At 36.2% G+C, this 21,414-nt stretch overlaps 1 protein-coding gene across 6 annotated transcripts in view; it reads right to left on the bottom strand.

The window, feature by feature from the left end:
• The window catches only part of GRM8 (glutamate metabotropic receptor 8), a 317,260-nt gene that overhangs the window by 102,006 nt on the left and 193,840 nt on the right, over positions 1-21,414 (bottom strand). For all 6 annotated transcript variants that reach the window (XM_072332477.1, XM_072332459.1, XM_072332494.1 and 3 more), the window contains exon 7: positions 6,145-6,345. In XM_072332477.1, the coding sequence (XP_072188578.1) occupies positions 6,145-6,345 (201 nt within the window). The remainder of the gene's footprint in view (positions 1-6,144; positions 6,346-21,414) is intronic.

The raw sequence follows: 21,414 nt of genomic DNA, 5'->3' as shown, positions 1-21,414 counted from the left end.
TTCAAAACAGAGAACTGACATCAATCATGCTCCACATCATAATTTTTTTAAGTGAAGCAAATATATTGCTCAATTAATCCGTACTTAAGATCCATACATGGCAAAAGTGTGGTAACAAATTACATTTATTTTAGGTTCTAACTTCCAGTTTCACACCTTGCATTTTCATAAGCTCTGAATCATATGGATTTGTGAGGTACCTGAGAATCATAGCAGCGCTGAGCTTTGCTCACTACACATATTATAACCATATGCGACACAAGCCTCTTAGAGTGATTCAAACCACTGTGCTATTTCAGTTTCTTGTACAAACACTTGGATTAATTTCATTAAAATAATTAACATGACAAAGTAGAACTTATTTGAAATCATCGCAAGTAAGAAATGAACAGAGGTAACTATTTCTTTCTTAATTTCATAAAAAGGCACAGGAAATGAGATATTAGGATAGTTTTTAACCCCAACAGAACACAACACCAGTGGCATCACATGATGCTAAGTGTTTCTGACAGTACAAGTCCCTAAATAATGAACTTAACTAAAATTCACAGATGTGTTCAAATATATCAAAAAGTTGTTTTTTCTCTATCTGTAGCTGTAGATTTGAGCTCTTAATTAAAAATAATAAATTAGGAGCATAGATCCAGTACAATTTAAATGGGACATTTAGTTCTATTGTGCTTAATGCCTTAAAAAATGTCAAAACATGTCAACTTCAAAGGGCACCCACTTTAAAGCTTCTGTTTTAATGATAAATAATGATTTGAGAATGTAAATTTTGTACTTAGTGAAAGAATAGAGAGGTGTCAGCTTTCTTGAAGAAAACATTTATAACTGTCTGAGCTGACTACTAAGTCAAGATCAGATTAATGTCTTAGAACAGATAGCAGTAGCAGATGAATTTGGTAAACAGCTGATCCTAAATTAATGATTTTCTGAAGGATTCAAAATTCTCCATGAGGAATGCAACTCTTCATTTTTTATTTTTTTTTTTAGAAAACTGCCCACTATAGATAATGCTTTCTGGGAAAATATATATATTTATATCAGTGTACAGTGATCTTTAATTAGTTCTACAGAATTGTCAATGCTTCGTTTTAAGTTTGCCTGGCAGCTTCTGTTCTTATGTTCTCACTGTCTGGCACCATCCTAACTTTTTAGGAAGAAATTTCTATGTTTGCTTTATAAATGGAGATGATGCTTCATGTGCATGCATACAAAATTATTCTTTTCTTAAAAGCATTTGATTATCAGATTTATAACACAAAAAGCAGCAAGGAGCAGCAGATCCATACAGACTATGAAATTAGTGCCAGAAGACTAGAGTAAATGTAATATATTTTCATTTAAAACATTTAAAGCAAGGGTGAGTGCTTACTTTTCTTTATTTTGAGTTCTGTTGGAACTACAGAACCTGAGAGTGGCTGAGGTGGGAAGGAAGCTCTGAGATCACTTAGTCCAATCCCTCTGCTTACAGGAGGGACAGCTAGAGAAAACTGGCATCTTTTGAACATCTCTAAGGATGGAGACTCCATAACATCTCTGGTCAATCTGGCCCAGTGCCATTGTAAATTTGTCAGAAAATCCCAGCAAGAAACACAGTTGTTTTACACAATCCCAAAGAAGACTAAAGGAAAGGCTACAATCGGAATTGGAAGTTACTTACTATCTCCTTTTTACCAGAAGGGGGAAGTGATGTTGCAGTGAACTCCGGCAGAAACATACATTGATCTAGGCATTGTCAATCGAGACTTTCACCTGTTTTCACCTATTCTCTGCTCCCTCCTAGCTCCTCACCAGGAAAGATGCCACAGCAAGATAAGTAAACCATCAGTGTAAATAGATGGATAGATAGATATACAGACAGGCAAGCAGACAGACAGATGCCTGCCTGCCTGATTGAGAGAAAGGGTCAAGTTCTGCCCTTACTTTAAATATAGAACAAGAGAGTCATAACGCATGTAAATATATTGTGGTTTAGTGTGTGACATTTGCTAAGTATTTATCCTTGGACCAGTCACAGTGTATTAATGTAAACAAAAATATATGCCTAAAGATAGGCATAGAATAGCTACGTAGCACCACATACTCATTGCAAATTGTTCTATATAGAAAGAATGAGTTTTCTTCTGTAAAAATGCTTAATGTACAATATGAGTAATGACTTTTGTTTTGGAATTCAACCATGAATTCTGATCTTCCAAAGTGGGACAACAAGGAAGGGGGACACTGATCAATCTTACCTCTCTGTAGTTTATTCCTAACCAAGAAAAAGCACAATAAATCCTTTAACTAAAATTAAAACCAATCACCACAGAACAGCAACAAAAGAACACCACACTTTGAAACACCTCCAGCCAATACAAATGCAGGTCTCATTACTGATAAAAGATGAGCATTTCTCATTAAAAAAATAAAAAATAAAAATACTCAGCACGTGCTAGGGTAAAAAACTCTTAGAGAACCTCTGCTTATTTGTAGGCAGAAAAATGAAGTCACAGTAAAAACACAGTAGAAATATGAAAGGAGATCTACCGAGTCATGATGCAATTAAACCATGACAGTTTGCTATTTATAAACCTAATTTACAGAAAAAAGCATATTTGCTTTAGATAATTTTAAACATTAAACACCAATTCCACATAAATATCTCATAATGTTTAGATACAAAAACTGGCAGGGAAGACCTTCCAAATGTGGCGCCTCTATTTAAAATGATGCTATCGAGTGACAACATATTCACTGGTTTCCAGAGAGAAACCAAGATAAGAAGGAACATCAAAAGTCTGACATCTCTAAGTAGTCTTTGAACAAATAGCTGAAAAGGATTGGTTTTGGTCTACCAGCAATGACCACCAAGAACACAGCAATCTATGTAGATTGTGCCTCAGTCCACTGGCTTGGAAATATGAGTCTTAAAATTTATCCCTTTCTTAAAAACTTTTAATTTCTGCATAGACTGAAATAGGCTGCAGAATTACACACTAGTCATTTCTTCCTCTATGAGCTGAAATTAATAATTCAAATGCCTACTGTAAATGAAAAGCAATTGTTTACAGACACTATGTTTTGATTGTTCTAAGAGAAACAAAGACAGTAGAAAGAGAGGAGACTGAACTCAGCAGTAATTCAGATCTCAAGTGAAAATGAAGCTCTGCTCCTTTCAACTGCTGAACTGTGATATTTTCTGCACTTAACACAGAACTGGCAGAAGAATATCCAAGCAGAAGCAAATGTCGTATCAATTATATCAGTATACTGTGCACTGGTGGTTATTACCACTCTAGTCATGAAGGTGTCATGGAATATTACACAGACTAATCCTGCAGGGAAGTAAATCTTCTTTACCATTCATAAATATGAATAAAAAGAGTAAATAAAAACCAACACATTTCAAAGCAACTGCTTGCAATCAAAAACAGAGCAATACCTCCAATAACCAGAAATACACATTTTCTTCCCATTGCAAGGGCTCTCCATAAGGCAGAAAGGTGTCCTTCGTAACACAGGTCACAATTTGTGAGATGAAACTCACTGACTTAAATGTAGGACCATAGTAGTTTAATTCTAAAACATGGATAATATTGTTTAAGCCTAAGAAAAGAACCTTTTTACTGTGAAGATTATCAAACAGTATAAATGACTGCTCAGAGAAAATTTTGCAGGATTTTTCATACTTGGATATATTTAAAACATGACAGGTTGTGGACCTGAGCAACCTGATCTAGCTGAACCAGATCTAAGCAGGGGATCTCCAGGGGTCCCTGCCAACCTCAGCAATGCTGTGATCCTTTTACTACCAGGACAGAAAAATGCTACCTTGAATGGCTTTCAAAGCCAGGGTTTCCCTTTCATATACCAGCTCACTTTTAAAATACTAAATTAATGGTGATTTGAACCAGGAATTCATGCCCAAATTAACATGCAGCATCACAATCACCACCCCCTACACATGAGGTCTAGCAACCCACATACCTATTCGTCTCTGTAAAACAAGTCAGACACAGCTACAGTGCTTTTCTGAAGAGCAAGAACTTGAGTTTTACAGTAAGAGGCACAAGATCAAAGACTGTCTTTTGATAATGCCTCCCAGTTCATGACTTCAAAAAGGAAAATACTGGATCATGTGGTAAACACAAAAAATTGGTACGCGGGTACATAATGTGGACTAGCCAAACACAGGAAAGATTTTATTCATCCCACAAGACAGACATTTAAAATCACAGAAATATTCTTGTATTTCTTCTTCCCTCTTTCAGTAAATCATATAATCATTTGAATTAAAAGGGACTCCTAAAAGTCAATTAGTCCAATTCTCCTGCAATAAACCCATGGCCAGATCACATTGCTCAGAGTCTCACTCAGGCCAACCTTGAGTGTCTCCAGGAATGGGGCATCAACCACCTCCCTGAGCAACCTGTTCCAGTGCTTCACTACCTTTACCATAAAAATAAATAAATAAATAAATAAATATTTTTAAAAATCCTTATATTCAGTCTAAATCTTCACTCTTTTTAGCCTGAAACCATTTCCCACTGTCTTACTGCAACAGACCCTGACAAAGAGTCTATTCCCTTCTTTCTTATACCGCCCCTTTAGATACTGAAAGACTGCTACTTCAAAATCATCCTTTTTCATTAGTGTCCAGAATGCTCAATACAACCCTTTCATCTCCCCTTGTTGTTTCAATAGTCAGCCAGCGAAAAAATCAAGACAGTTATTGATGAAGTACAACAATCTGTAGGGTGGAAAATGTTATACATAGTGTGTACACCTTATCTTTTTATGCTAATCTTTCATGCTAACCAAATTAAAATTGATCGCTTTCCTTACACTTCAACAACACAGACTCAAAAGCATATGTGTTGGAAATGTAGATAATTACCACTGCAGACCTTACAATCTGTTGCCTACCTCTGTCATCATAGCAACATTCCCACTTGTTTGCTACATATTTTGTTCCAGGTTTTCTTTAAAATCACTAAAGAATAATTTTAACTCCTATCTTTCTTCTGTATTCCTGTAGACAGGGATTCCCTTTTTATGAATGTTGCAGAAGAAGAAAGATTCAAACGAGAAAAAAAACTGTGAACTACAGCCAATATTCATATCAACCAAATGGTCTGGTACATTACCTAGAGCAAAAAAATGCTTCCACTTGGAAGCTAAATTCAAAATGACCTTGTACTTTTTTCAAAAAGGCTGGCAGCTGAGGTCACAGGAGTGAATTGTGATAGACAGTGCTTCTCTCTATAGTTAGAAGGCATTCCTAGTATGTGAATTACTGCCACACAGGGGAAAAAAAATAGAAGGAAAAAGAAAACACAGCAAAGAACACTGTTCTATTTCTTTGTAAAATAATGGGAAATATAGCCTACAACAGCTATGAAATTCACAAAACAATCTAAGTTTTCAGAAACTTTATTTCACCATCAAGTATGTTCTACTCTTTTCAATTCTACATTCATAAATTAAGCTTGTTCTTTATTAGTCTCTAATGTTGACAGCACAGGAAATAGTAATTGTATTTCTCCAGCAGGCAGATCCCAGCTGCACAGAATATTATGTACTGTTGTTTAAAAATATATATAGTAGTTGTGTTAAAACTGATTACATCACTGGATGAAAAACAATGATAAAGAAAAGCAGCTGTAACTTCTAGTAAGTCTTTTAATTGAGATTTAAACACATAAGCTGAAAGAAAATTCCACTATTCAATTATGTAAAGAAATTGTTAACAGCAATTTCAAGAGAATGCAATTTTCAAAAGGGTATATTTTCAGTTCATTCTCTTGTAAACACATGAGCAACCTCCATTTAAGGATTTTAATCTGTCAGTAAGACTACGAGTCCTCAACTTGTTTCTATAATAGCAGCTTTTCACTGAAATATTTTGATTGACAGATTCTTATTTTTAACATCTGCATCCTGTGGGAGCAGCTTAGTGTTAAGATGAAAAATACACTTGGGGTTTCAAAGCAGGTGGAAAAACTCACAGTTCTGACTGAATGAGAACTGCTTCTAATCTTGTGTTTTCTACTGTGCCTTAAAGTATCCTATATATAGAAGAAAACACATCTTGTCACTTTTGAAACATTTTAAGAACAAGAAGGTAAAAAAAAGAAAAGAGTACATGTAACTTACCATTAAAGTTTACTGCCCGGATGTAGGTAAGCAGTTCTTTACCATCAATTGTGCTCATCCTTGGACACAGACCGATATATCCAGGACAGAGATCTTTGTGCATGTTATGTAGTGCGTAGGCCATGGAATACACTGCGTCAATTACAAACTGAACTTTTCCTTCTTGCTCATAGGCTGAATCTCTTGCAATTCTTTCTAAGCCTAAGGAATAAAGAGAAAAAGAGTCTGTTTACTGCCATTTATGTGCATGTGTGTGCACAAAGCCACAGCAGAACGTAAATGATCATGGTCAGACAAATAGGTAAAGTCAGGACTCCACTATCCATCACCTAAATAAACAAGACAAGTTAAGGTATGGCCATCTGGTTCTGCCTCTAATCCTTGTATGCTGTGCCAGGTACATAAATGCTATGCTGAGTCCTGCAATGGGAAAGAGGACAGAGCATTTCATTACAAAAAAATATATTTCTACATGTATTTCTACAATCCAGTAGAAATCCACTCTGCAGCTTATCAACTTTCATTCAATAGCTGGTTGTAGTTATTTATAGGACACTGTCATTCTATTTTAGATAAATTTAAGGCTACCTCGATTTTTATCTATGTCTACTGCTTGATAAAGATTATTTAAACATGTCAGGGAAAAAAAGCCGAATGTTTGCCAAGTGATGTGGCCATCTGTCTCCATACTGAAAAGTGCTCATTCTGAGACTTTCCCCTGTATTTATTAGTGAATTATGTTTCATGTTGAGAGCTATGCACTGTCTGCTGTTTCCTACAGGAACATTTTTCCTAGAGTGGGTATACAGAGCGAATCAATACATTATGAGATTTTGATTCTGCAGGGATTGCCCACATTAATCATCCATGTGCAAATCCAGACATACCTTTTATGTTCAGCAGTAATAGCACCAAGTGGAAAAGTTAAAGTCCAGGAAATTTATATTTTAAATAGACAACCAGCATGCCCTATATGCAAATTCAGACACTGATTTCTAAGGCTTAGCATTTTTATTTACAATGGGAAAGAGGTCTCTGCAGATCTCAGCTTGAAATCTGCTCTGCTGATGTCTACAGTCAAGCTCCCACTGACTCAGTGAACACAAGATTAAAACCAAGGTTATTTCTCCTCATAGGATAGTTTAAAACAAAACAAAACAAAACAAACAAACAAACAAACAAAACCCACATAACTTCCTTACTTCTTGTACTGACCATGAGTGGAAAGCATATAACTTTGTAACTTACTACAAATTACTCAATTGACACTATACAAGGCATGCTATCTAATGATTGGCAAGTAATTATTAAATTGTGTGACATTACAGAAACCAAGCAAATAGAAAAACATTTCCTTGCACGCACTGAAATTTGCACAATTACTTGAAACACACTGCTGAGACATGACAATGAGATTGTAACTCTATTAAGTTACTTCAATTGCAAACTAGCTTTCAACAGTAATTGACAGGGACAGCTCTGGATCCCTCCCTTAATTGTTCCTGCCTGGTGAAGACTGCCAGACAAGAAGGGCAAGGCTTACAGAACTGCTGCAGGCACACAGCAGTCAATAACCCACACGTGTTCCCAAGAGCTCCCTCATCCTCTAAGTGGGATGGCCAGGACAGAATATGTCTGAAGGAGATACACCTCTTTTTGTTTCCAAGCCAAATATAATTCCCCTCACACATCAGACAGACGAAGATGTATGTTGAAAGGTGGAGGGCTGGTGAAAGACAGAAAGAAATTATCTTCTATAATAAGTGCTAAGCCATAGAGTCCTGAACGCTCCAAATACTTCTGTAAATACATCCTAAAAAGTGGTACAAAAGAAAAAGAAATGCATAATATAGTCCCTTGCATTTCACTGTAGTTTAAGCATACGCAGGATTTTTATAAACTTATTCCACATCATAACATTTCACCTTTACTCTTCAGCAATAATTTATCATATAAATTACAGGAACTAATTTTTCAAAAACTAATTTATCATATAAATTACAGATTAAAAATGAATATATTACCACTGAATGTGTTTCCTTAATTATGAGGGGGTGAGCAACATCACAGAATAATTGCTTTCAAATCTAGCAATCTCAGAAGGCAATAGAAGTCTCTGCTTTCTACACAACAAACAATTTAATCGAAATGATTTCTTTTTGAAGTTTCTCTTTATTTTCTGCTTCAAAATTTATAAAGATGACAAGAACTCATCAGCTTAAACGTCTGCTACATCTGATTACATTACATATAAGCTATACAAAGCATACTTACACATTCACACACATACACAAGAACAACTTGAAATTGTGTAATTAGACACATCTCATAACAAAATTCCTTTATGCCTTTTGATGATCACTTCAATTTCTAATCTTACAGTTTTTACTCCAAAAGGAATTACTGAGGCTGCATTGTTGGGGGGGATGATCACAACTCTTGAATTCAGGCACTTAATACCTACTTGGTCTGACAGTGTGCCAAGAACTGAGACAAGAACTGCGCTGACACCATTCCTCTGTACTCTGATTTCCAAACAAAGGAAATTCAAGGAAATATAACATGATATTTTCCAGCAGGTCTTTCAATCCAGCTGCTGAAAAGTGCAGGCTTGTGAGGAATTACAGCAAGATGTTGAGACATAGCTATATGTACTAGTGTTATCATCTTGGGCTGGAGATGAGCTAGGAGAGATGATGCATCACTAGTCCAGGAGAAGTGTCAACCATTCCTGTCTGTCTTTATTTGGAATCTATTTCAGGAATCCTGCATGGAGATCATCAGTGATCCCAGAAGAGACTGGAGAATGTTGCCACAGCTATTATTGCATATCCTGAGCAGGAGTGACATGCCAGACTATTGCAGGTAGTATCATCACTCTAATTTGTAACCATTTCCCCCTTTGCTTCTGGTAGTCCCTGTACTGCAGGAATAATCATTTCCTGCTCAGGATGTTGGAACTTGGCTATGGCAGGAAAAGATAACCAACATAAGGTGAGATGTAGATTACGTAGATACATTTATGAGGGAAGAAGAAGCACTGACATCATCAAATCCCTATGCATGAATTGGGAATGAAAATACTTCAGGGAACAAAACAATTTTATTAACAACAATAAATTATGTCTTAATTAAAAATTTAATAACACAACGTAGTAAGTAAATAAAGATTAATGCAATAGAGCTAACACAATGAATTCATACTTGGGTGATGGTATCACATGTGGGATACAAATGAAACAACGAAAACTTACTAGAGTTGTTGGTCTCCCCAACAGGTGACCAATCTGCTGAGAGATAAGTGTTATACTGTTCACCCATGTTTTAGACTGTGTTTTTAATATTGATCTTAGGGAACACGTAGATGGAAACCCTTTTGCAAATGCCAGTGGCAACAGGAAGAGCACAGAGCAGATTTCTTCTTTCTTATTGCCTTATGAATAAATAAAAAACAATTATAGATAAGGCAAAATTGGATATACCTGTTTCATAGTTTGCGATATAGGAAATTTATTAATTAACTTGTTTATTAACTGCAGTGTTCTAGAAATTCCCAGTTCGCTTTATGTTTCCCATCAATACTACTCATGTTGTCTTACCAACCTTTCTGTTTCCAGTTTGTATTATTGAAACAATTTGCATAAAATTGCAACCCATATTATCTCAAATCTATTTGCATGTTTTCAAAACTACATCCTTTATGCATAGTTAGAATTTTATTTTATGCTACTTGAAAACCATAGTTTAAAATTAAAGATGTTGCATACAACAACTAGTTAGAACTGTAGATATGAAGCTCCTGAGAAAGGTTTCAGATACTGGACAGCTTGAGACACTTGAGACACAGGAGTGGGGGTCCGGTTAGGATAAACAGAAATCTGTGATTTGGGGATGTAGTGTACACGGGAATAGGATCCTAATCTTGGTAAAACAAATGACAGCATAATAATAATAATTTCAGTTTCCAAGCTTAGAAAAGTAGTGTAGTCAGAGACAAAAAAGACAAGACACATAACTAGAGCTCCACTTGGGAAATGAAATGTTCCAAGGAGGAGTCTTGCTTCCCTAATCATTAACCAACAAAAGGAAATATTCCTTTTTGAAGTATATCAGCAGCCCATTTTTTTTTTTTTTTCAGTTCCTTTTATTTGAGCCATCTTGATTTCTAACATTTTAGATTGTTACTTCTAAGAACACTGAGTGTATACAAGAACTATCACCTTTATTAATCAACCTTAAAAATATCTATTTTGATTTCTCAGTGCTTACTGGAGTCCACGATGGGTTTTTGTTGTTGTTGTTTTTCTTTTTATTAATCTTCTTTATTATGATTTTATCTTTGCTTTGTTTAGGACTGACTGGAGCACAATTGGCCAGCTCACCTTTCATGTTCAGTTCAAATATTGGCTCATTGCAAGCACTCTTCCACTCTTTTCGGTACTGATACTTCAAAGCTTACCAAAAAATCAATATTAACATCTCTGAAAACATGCAGCCAACTCTCTGAAAACTCTGACATCTAAGTTATAGAAAATGCCTGTTTAAAAACTCTCACTGCTGCTGCAACGTGTCATTGTCTTTCTTTTAGTTTAAATGGAAATTACTTGGTCACTATCATCTGGTAGGGCTACATCATTTATTTCACTAACCTAACAATACTAAGGTAATACTTTTGATCTTTTTGAGCTATTATTTATAGAATTCTGCTTGAAAAACTCATTTGAAAAAACTGTAACTGCAGATTTCCATTTACAGTGTTTTAATCCACTTACTGCAATGTTTGCTATTACTTGATTTATATATCTTACTCCTAGGGTTGGTAATTTCTGGAAAAAAATCATTATTTATCCAGAAATAAAAAATTATTAAAACAAAAACAAACAAACGAATAAAATAAAATGACACAAGGTTTGTATGTCTTATCCTTCAGTTAGAACAGAACAATGTGAATAACTGGCTTTCCAATGACAAAAATGCTGCTGCAGAATAGTTGGAATTTCACTACCAAGAGCGAAGAATCCCTTTCCAAGAGTTTGTTTTTCTCCTGCCTTCCCACAGTGCCTCTCTTCCCACATCTCTCACATGAGCTGAGCAAGAAATCTGCTTTTTTAGGGACTGATGTGATTACTACTCTCTGGAAGTAATAGGGGGAGGACAAATAATGTTGGGGGCATAAAGTGAAAATAAAAATGATTAGTGAAAATGATAATACACAAAATAGCTACCAGTGAACCACGAATTCTATTAGTTTCCCTTTACTGGCTTTTGTTCTATGCTCTAATAACGGTGCAAAGCCAGTTGGTGCATCTGGGAAATTTTTTTATTTTTTTTTTTTTTAGACATCTATTTACAAGTCTGGATGTTGGATAGTTAGTGACGTTTTGTCAGCTCACAATTTTAATTCACATTTTGTACATTTTGCCTCCTTTATTTATATACAAAACAGTCTTAGTTAAGCTACCCTTGGAAGCAGACAAGATCAAAGATAAATATTATTGTGTTGAGATTGATCTTTCTTTGCACGCCTATCATAATCACAGCTAAATCACAGGCACTCCTCAGCTCAGACACGATAGTTCTCTATTTGTCAGGATTTGTAAGAACTTTCCATCTTTGTAGCATCAGTTTTTCCTTAGAATGTTGTCATCTGTAACTGTAAGCCATTTTACAGTCTCAGCAGGAAGCACAAGAAGTGTATATTGCTACCTCTGCAGTCTACCCTGATTATTCAGCAGCTTTCTTCACACATTACAGACAGTTTGCTCTCCCAGAACAAATAATGCAATAGAGATCATCATCTCCAGTTACTGAAATTCAAGGGAATGATGTACTATTATGGTGGAGGAGTTGAGCTTTCTAGTAGCCACATGGTAACAGTCATGCTTGATTTGTACATTGTTAGTCCTCAGAGAGCCTCAAAAGATCTGTGGCTCTTCTGCAATAGTACAATGTCAGTTTAGAAAGCCATTCAGAGAGTAAGTTAAGGATTATATCTATTTTTCTCAGCCATTCCAAACAAGAATTTGAGAATGTAAAAGCAAAGGTAGTGAAAGTTTGACTCTATTATTCAACGACTGACAGATGAGATACCATGAACTGGTTGCTGATGTGATTTTTGAAAGGTTATGGTTTAAGCCAATTCACCAAAATTAAACATTCAAAAGTACATATGAAAGGACAGTTGGCAAAGGTCTGAGAGGGAAAATGAAAACCAGTTTTCCAATCTCTAACTAGGACAATCTGGAGATTTTAAAATAGTTCCTGCCCAGAAGACAGCTCAGTTTTCAAACACACTGTAAACAAAATAGCAAAAAAAAAAAAAAAAAAAAAAAAAAAAAAAAAAATTCAGGTAAGTCACCATGTTCCAATAACTTTCCCTTTAATTCCACTTTAAATGAGAAACTACATCTTTTTCTTTGCCTGGTTCCTTAAATGGAGCACTTATGCAGTTCCCTGGTCATAATCCAACAATTCATGCAGATGAGCAGATTGAGACACTACTTTGTGGTTTGACAGTTGCATATTACCATCCAGAATGTGGCTTGTCTTTCACATCACTGTCAGTGTTGCTGAAATACATCACCACCTCACTGTGCTCACATCCACTGTTTGGTCTCCATAAACATTCAGAAAACACTTATGAATGGCAATGGGTGTGATTTATGTATGCTGCATGGAGGAATTTGGTGCCACACCTTTGTTTCATACTCACTTCCATGTCAGATGCCATTCCGTTAGACTGCCCCTCTGCTGCCATCTGTCACACAAGTAAAAGAATGTATGTTGGCAGGAAGGTTCAACCTCTACTGCCATACCACCTGCTTCTGTCTATGGCATCATTACTTTTGGAGTAGCCCTTATATATATCCAAGTTGAAATAAACTAATTCTAGTCATATTGTTTTTTTGTTTAGTTTTAATTGGGTGGGAACTTTTTGTTCTTAGAGGCGAGTAGAATTCACAAAAACATTTCTTAAAAACAAAATGAAGCTGCATTACTCATTTCTCTGCATTAAGTCTCTAACAATAATTTGAATATTCTTACTGCAGTCCACAGCTTTCCCTTTTCTACTTACTGTTTTTGTACTGCTTAATTGTAGTTCCTTGAAACACTGTATAAAAAGTTGCAGCGCGCAGGCAGTCAGAACTCTCAGACATTTAAAATTTTAGCTCACTACATGTGACAGTGGCAATATTGTGTAAAATACTGTCTTGTTGATCCAAGATTTTCTTTGATGTGTATATTTCACTAAGCAGCACTGACAGAAATCACATAATGATTAGACACTGTTGGATGTGGTTTCCATAAATCTAGATAAGAACCATGCCACACATGTTAATCGAAAAATGCATCAAAAATACAGTGAGATAAATAATCTCTATTTCAGGTACATCAGTACTAAGTATTAATGGGACTGCCTGTGTTGAAATATGTAGTTTAGTGTGGACAAAACTCAAAGCCACATATAACATTTTAAAAAGTTTAATGTCTGTATTATCAACAGACTGCAGCTTTTAAATTGCAGGCAGAGAATTATCAGCGCTATAGCAGGAAGATATTTGCCCTCCAAAAAACAGTGGTCTGTCAGACCTCCATTTATTTGTAATGGTTCTGGCTGCAATACATCTGACAGCATGGGAGCACATATCTGTTCCAGTAATACTTACAGGAAAAACAAAACAAAACAAAAAAACACTGCTGGAGTTTGAATAAAAATAGAATTCCAGTATTAAGAAATTAATAAATCTCACATTACAGTAGGTTTTGTTAGATTTTCTCCAGCTGTTATGCCTGGAGAGCAAAACACTGTCAAATTTAGCAAACTTGTTTATTATTTGTTCAACGTATAAAAGGGATAAATTTTTCATGATTAAGCTGGAGTGACATTGGAACAGGCTGCCTAGAGAAGCTGTGGATGACTCATTATTGGAAGTGTTCAAAATCAGTTTAGACGGGGCTTTAGGCAATCTGACCTAGTGAAAGAGGACCCTGGCCACAAAAGAAAAGTTGGAGTAGATATTTAACGGTTCTTTCTAAACCAAAACATTAAAATTCTATGATTTTGCAGGTTTCTTAGATATTTACACAATCAGTTGCAAATGTAAAACCATGAGCTAACTACTATTCCATAAATTCTACAGAAATATATATATGTGTGTATATATATATACACACTGAAAAAATATACCAAAAAAAAAAAAAAAAAAAAAAAATCAGCCACAAAAGTTATCAGTTAGATTTGTAAATGAGAAATCCTATTTGCTTAGGTTTTGATCAAATCAAAATTGTATTAAATTACATCATAAAAAGAAGTGTTTGTCATAATTAAAGCAGGTCAACCTTTTCATTTGACCTTTCTGAACAGAATAACAGGAAAATAAAGGAGAAAACTTGATTGTTATTTGCTAATACAGAGATCTAAGAACTACTTGATCAAAGATATATTTAAATGTTACTCAGACTTTAAGTCTCAAAGTCAGATCAAACTTTTTGACTCTACTTTGAATTACTTTACCCATAAATATAAAAGTTTTCACTAATAATAATACTTAAAAGATCACAATAACATGGAAGCATTTTTCAGTCCTCATCCTACCTCAATAAAGCCTATAAAAAATTACCACTGTTTTGTATTCTTTCCATTTAATAACTTCTTAGCAACGAAGTCATGCACTTTGGTAGCCTAGGACACTCCTTCAGGTATTTACAAGCAAAAAACATAACATTTTGGAGAAATTCTGATTTTATTTATCTTTCAAAATAGGGTCAGTATACCAACCAGTCAACAAAGTATTTTGCTAAATTTCTCTAGTTTAAAACAGTTTATTCTAGTTTAAAAAAGAGAATAAAATCATCATTTCAGATCTTGAGGTGAGCATTCAGAAAGAGCCTACATTTTCTAACATAGATTATCCATGAGAGTTTCTATCTATGCGGAAGCGATTGCTGGTGTACTAGTCCATGCACATATCTGGAAATAACTTATATCATTCTAAAACCCCAAAGGATACGAGCACTTCTAATGCAGACTTGAGCGCATAACTACAAAGCCTACAGCAGTGGCTATCAGGTTCAAAAAAGCTTCAGTACAAGGAACTGAATTTATTCATTGTCTGTCAGTATTTAATCTCAGAGGACATTAGGTGCATAGCAACCGTATGTATAAAAATTTTTCCTCTGCTTATTGACTTTGAGAGCTTTTAAGTTTAAGCTTCAGACTAGAAACCCCAGGGACTTTTGTCCTCAGGATTATTATTTTTAGTTACAAACTTGATTGAGACCTTGGTAGGGAATGGCCTTTCTTGCAATTGGAAAGCATTTGCTGGAAGTATAAACAGAGGCATCCAAGCACATCAGTTTCTTACGTATTTATGGTTATTACTTAGTACAAGTATTTTCAGAGAAGGAAAAAAAAAAAAAAAAAAAAAAAGAATTAAAGGATTCGCTTCAAAAAATTGTAACGTCAGAACTACTTGTACTAATGACTACTGACTGGAAGGTTAATTCAAGTGTTTTCCTTCTGTTTGATGAGAAATTCCACAAGAGCCAACTAATGCAAGCGGCAAAGGGTTCATAGTCATCTATTCAACAAGGAAAGACTACCAGTTTGAGATATTATTATTCTATTTTCATCACCCATTAATACTTGTTACTAATCCTTCCATAGGAATTTAAGACTTTCTCAGCTCTGTTAATGAACACGGCTTTATGTAGTAGTCTCCCCTATGATTACTGGACACCTGGGCCGGATGATCTGCTCCTGCATCAAAAAAGGACTTGATGTGATGGTATGGCATGAAGTTTTCAAGACAAGGAGTAGTAGAATCCTACTGGGGTCATTTCTGAAATAAATATTTGATAGCACAAGTATGTAGAAAATTTAAATATATATATTTGCAGTGTAGATGTCCACTTGGAATAAGTGCTCCAATGTAATGATTTTGCAGTAATTATCAGGAAATTTTTGGTGTTCCTTTTCCATTAGTTGCTTAGGGTAGGATGTATCTCACACAGTTTTAGGGATCTAGCATTTAGTAGTCTCACCTAAAGAAAGCTTTTCTGCTGCCAAGAGCTAGGGGTTTTCTAACTCATAATTCATCTCTCCATCTCTGGAAAGGAAGCATCTAAGGAAATGGGTTACATTGCTCTCCTGAACTGACTCATTCTTATGTGACTAGCTTAAACTACATACTTAACCATCAGAAGACTAAAATTAAGCAAGATCCAAGCCAAAACAAACAAACAACAACAACAAAAAAAACCCAACATCTTTCACTATTTTTATTCAAACAGTAGTTCAATGAACACATCCCTTTCATCAAGATCTAAGTAAACTCACTAGAGCATTTCCATTAGTGAATGGTTTCTTCACCACTGTTTATCTTCTCTGGCCACATGAATCCCCTGTGTTGCCAGCACTGAACCCAAGATCTGAGACTCTCAGCCACAAGCCTACTCATCTTATTCCTCCTGCTCATTCTCACTGGCCTGGGCCTATATTATTTTCCTGTGCTTATTCTGTCACCATCTTTGGTATATTTGGATCAGTTTATAAGACTGCATGTTACTACACAGGAGACAAGTTTGAAAAAAATATTGCAATAAAAATGCAATGAAATGTAAAATGAAGATAAACATAATAAATAATCAAATAATTTTGACTTATTTCTTGGTCTGTATTCACACCAGTAAAATTCCAGGTGAAAATTTTTGGAGCTGGACAAAACAGAACTAGTCATGAAGAAGTTTCCATGTGGAAAAAAAAGGTGAAATTTTATAAACTGCAATCGAAGGGAAGGATGCTTCTCATGAAAAAGGCACAACTGCCAATTTAAGCGTGTGAAAAGATCCAATATCAAAAACTAACGAAAATGTTGCACTGCCTTTTCTATTTGTCCTTTCCACCACTTTCTCTTCCTGTTGCTTCCCATTTTAATGATATCATCACACTATAAGCAGGGGATGATGAGTAAAGAAATAGTTTATTTCACCAGTGTAACCAGTAGGAAAAATACTATATCATAAAAAAACTAAATTCTTCTTCTTCCATTTTCCACTTTTCTGTAAGAAAAGGGTTATTTTTTGGTGGTCAGAATGGGAAAAGTGGGTTCAAGATCTTTCAGTTGCTATAGACTATAATACTAAATTGTATTACTGTTGTAGTAACATATTCACTCTACTGAGGATTGTGAAATATCACTTTTCTAAATGAGCAAACATACAGTCAACAGCTGAAACATCAGATTTCCACAGGTGAAAATCTGCATTTGGAATTTGCAATTTACTCATTGTTCTAATTAAAGATGTTTTTCAGGTCCTACTAAAAATAAAAGCACCATAAATTAGAAGTAAGCAACTAGTTAATGGACTGCTCAATGCCATTAACGGGACATGGACAATTGGCTTCTGGAAGGGGATTTCAGTCTACAACAGGAATACACTTTACCTGCCGACACTACATTGCCACTGCTTGTTCTTTAATCACAAACTAATTAGAACTGATAGGATTCATTGTCAAATTAGGGACATTAGGGATTTTGCTCCAGAACTCTTACAGTTACACATATTCTGTCCTCACCACAGCAAAAATGACAGTCATAGTCTTGAAATTTCCTGGTAGACAGCGCTGACCATTTCAGACACAGAGTACCAGTTTGTTTTACGTTCATCCGTAGTTGCTAAAGCACTAGTAATTATAACACAATAAATATGTTAACTACTGTTTAAGCATCAGCTTTCTCTTAATGGCACAGACTCAAATTGTCACACTTTATATACTTCTATCAGCAAAACCCCTGTTGTTATCTGTTATGACCATGAGTCTTCAGATTTGCTATTTACTGTATTCACAGTGTTATAACAGAATTCTGATTCCGAAGCTTCATTTTTATCAATTAATTCTATTGACAATACACATCCGAAAAAGTACATCTTTGGTATACTGTACATATCACTGTAATCTCAAGACAGTGAGCAACTATGTGGTTGTTCTCTGGTTTTCTGAAGTAAAATGAAAAAGGACACAGCTTTGTAGATAGAACATTTGTGATAGCCATCATAATATCATAAGCCTATTAGAGTAACCTAAAGCTGGTCAAAAATGATTTTTCACCTGATCTTGAACAAAACTGCACGTCTCCCATCTACTTCCTTACTACACATTTTACAATTGTAGGTACAGTTTTTGAAGAAATCAAAACTCCTCCATAAAATGGCACAGTCATATGCAGTTCATGTTCCAGTTTACCAAGTGCAGTTTGATCTCATCTTTCCAAAGCTGTTCAATTTCTCCTTATTGTTCATAACTTGTATCACAAACTTTAGCTTATAGACTGAAGACAAACCCTTAAAATCATTTTAGTGTTTCACCAGTGCATTAGACATATAAACATGTCTAAAGTTCCACTATATAAGAAATATATCAACAATCTAGAGACGGCTTGGCAGAGAGAAAAACACAGGTCCAGAGGGCTTGATACCTTGAACTGCGAGAAGAGGCTGGGGGAGATGAGTTTGCCCAGCCTTCTCAATACAGCTTCAGTGTTGACCTTGCTGAGAAGCAGCGCCCAGTACCTACAGGGACATGAGCCCAGGCTCTTCACAATGGTGCATGGTGCAAGAAACAATTGGCATAAATTGAAATGAGAGGTTTAGATCAGAAGAACCATTTTTCCCATGATAATGGTCAGGCTGCAGAACAGCCTCCCAAAAGATGATGTGTTAGGGGGAAGTTCTTTACTAGGAGAGTGGTTAGGTCCTGGAACAGGCTGCCCAGGGAGGTTGTGGATGCCCCGTCCTTGGAGGTGTTCAAGACCAGGTTGGACGGGGCTCTGGGCAACCTGATCTAGTAAAGACGTATGTTTGGTGGCCCTGCTAGGCAGGGGGGTTGGAACCACATGATCCTTGAGGTCCCTTCCAACCCGGGTCATTCTGTGATTCTGTGATTCTGTGATGTGCAGTCTCTCTATTGAGCTGTCAGTATCACCTCTGTGCCAGGGATAATTGTGAAACAGATCCTCCCATAAGCTTTGTTAAGGTACAAGGAAGGCAGGGAGGGGTCATACAGGAGAACAAGCATGTCTTCACCAAAAGAAAATCCTGCTGACCAATCTAGTGGCCTTCTATGGCAATGTCACTGTATCAGTGGACAAGGGAAGAGCCAATGATGTCATCTATCTTGACTTCAGTAAGGCCTTTGACATGGTACTCCACAACATCCTTCTTTCCAATTTGGAAAAATGGATTTGATGGGTGGATTGTTCAATAGATAAGGAACTGGCTGCAGGATCAAGTCCAGAGACTGGTAGTCAGTGGCATAATGTCTGTATTGAGATGGGTGATGAGTGGTGCCCCCCAGGGGGTGGTGCTCAGACCAATACTTTTTTATATCTTCATCAGTGACATCAACAGTGGGGTCAAGTTCACCCTCAACAAGTTCGCTGGTGACACCAAGCTGTGGTGTGCATTTGACACACCAGAGGGACAGGATGCCATCCAGAGGGACCTAGACAGGCATATAAGTGGGCCCATGAGATTCAACAAATCCAAGTGCAAGGTCTTACACCTGGGTTGAGGCAACATCCATTACCAATACAAACTGGGGGATAAAAGGATTGAGCACAGCCCTGACAAAAAATACCTGTGTGTGCTGGTGGATGGAAAGCAGCACATGAGCATGGTACTTTCACTCAGCAGCCTTAATTTGTTGCCAGATCGGGAGGCGACAATGTGGTTGACCTCATTCCTGGAGATTTTCAAGGCAAGGCCTGATAAGGTCCTAGGTAGTCTGATCTAGCTGCAGTGTCCCTGTGCAGTGCAGGGGAGATGAGACTACACGGCCTTAAAAAGTCTCTTCCAACCCTAAGGATTCTATGCTTGTATATTTTCAACACCTGATTGGCTTTAGCCCAGAGCCATCTGGATGCAGCCTAAATCTGACCCTGCCTGGAGAAGAAGGATGACTAGAGACCTTCCAACCAGAACTGTTACATGACCCAATTCAGAAGCAAAAAAAGACATCTAAGTCAATGCAGTTTAACAATCTCAAGTGTATATGTGCATATGTATATGTACAAATGCATGTACTCCTGCAGATAAGTATGTGCCGATCCTCAACCATCTAGGTGAAGCTCATTTTGGAAGAGGCCCTGGGGGAATTATTATTATTATTATGGTGAATTATTTCCCACCCTTCACCTTGTCTTGGATACAACAGGCAGGTATGGATTGCAAAGGTTCTGACAAAAGGGCCTTTTGTTGATTTCTCTTTGAGTACATGGATGAGTAAGAACAGGTCATGGCAAAAAGAAATCTGCATCTTTGAGGACACGTGACATACAGAATTAAAATACATTTAACGTTGCCAAGTTGGGTGAATTTTATTGTGAGTACTGTATTGCTTACTGTGAGAATGGTATAACTCAGGCACTTTCGCTCTTCCCCATGAGGTTGGAGTTTTTTGACAATGGAAGTAAAGAAAATATAACTGACAAAGTGGTGGTAAAATCCTTGGTCTCATTTTTCCTGGTTTTAAACTTGCCCACTGTGACCTTAATGGACGCCAAACTTCCAAAAACAGAAAGAAAAGCCAAAATGTACTTTTCTAAGATCACTTTTAAGCCAGTTGTTGGCACTGAACTTTTCTGCTAAACTAAGTTCCAAAGGAAGTCAATTGATTAGGGACAATTTACAGCCCCTCCAATTTCTCCAATTTTACTTCAAAATCTGTTGTGTTACAAGAATGTTGGCAGAGTAATGACAAGAATTTTACATCAAGACACACTGCGCTATTTTCTGCTACAGTAGACTGACTCTTTCCTTTCAGTAGACTCGCTCTGACATTCTCTATTTTCATTTAATTGAAGAGAGAGCACCTGAAGGTATAGAAATTCAAATACAAGCTAAGTCACACAACAACTGAGAAGCTGTAGTCCGCCTCTCATTTTTAACATTCTCCAATCTTATGGATATGCACACTTTGTTAAACTAAATTACTTAGCAATATATAATAGCTAATATGTAATTCACAATATGATCATTACTGTAAAAAATCTAAACAATATTATTAATTCCTGTTTCCCAAATGCTGTATTAAAATCTAAAATAGATCTGATAATGTTCAAAAAGAAAAAAGAGTGACGGTATTGAAACACAGCAACACAGTAATTACTATTCAGGATGGAGAGCAGCAGAGGCTTTTTCTTTTCTAGCTGTAATCAGTGTATAATTATGGCTACACAAACAAGGTAAACATAAAGAAGCAACTAGAAA

The sequence above is a fragment of the Excalfactoria chinensis genome, chromosome 1 (genome assembly GCF_039878825.1).
Source record: "Excalfactoria chinensis isolate bCotChi1 chromosome 1, bCotChi1.hap2, whole genome shotgun sequence".
NCBI lineage: Eukaryota > Metazoa > Chordata > Aves > Galliformes > Phasianidae > Excalfactoria > Excalfactoria chinensis.
The sequence above is the reverse complement of the archived record's forward strand: the minus strand, read 5'-3'. Positions and strand labels throughout refer to the sequence as shown.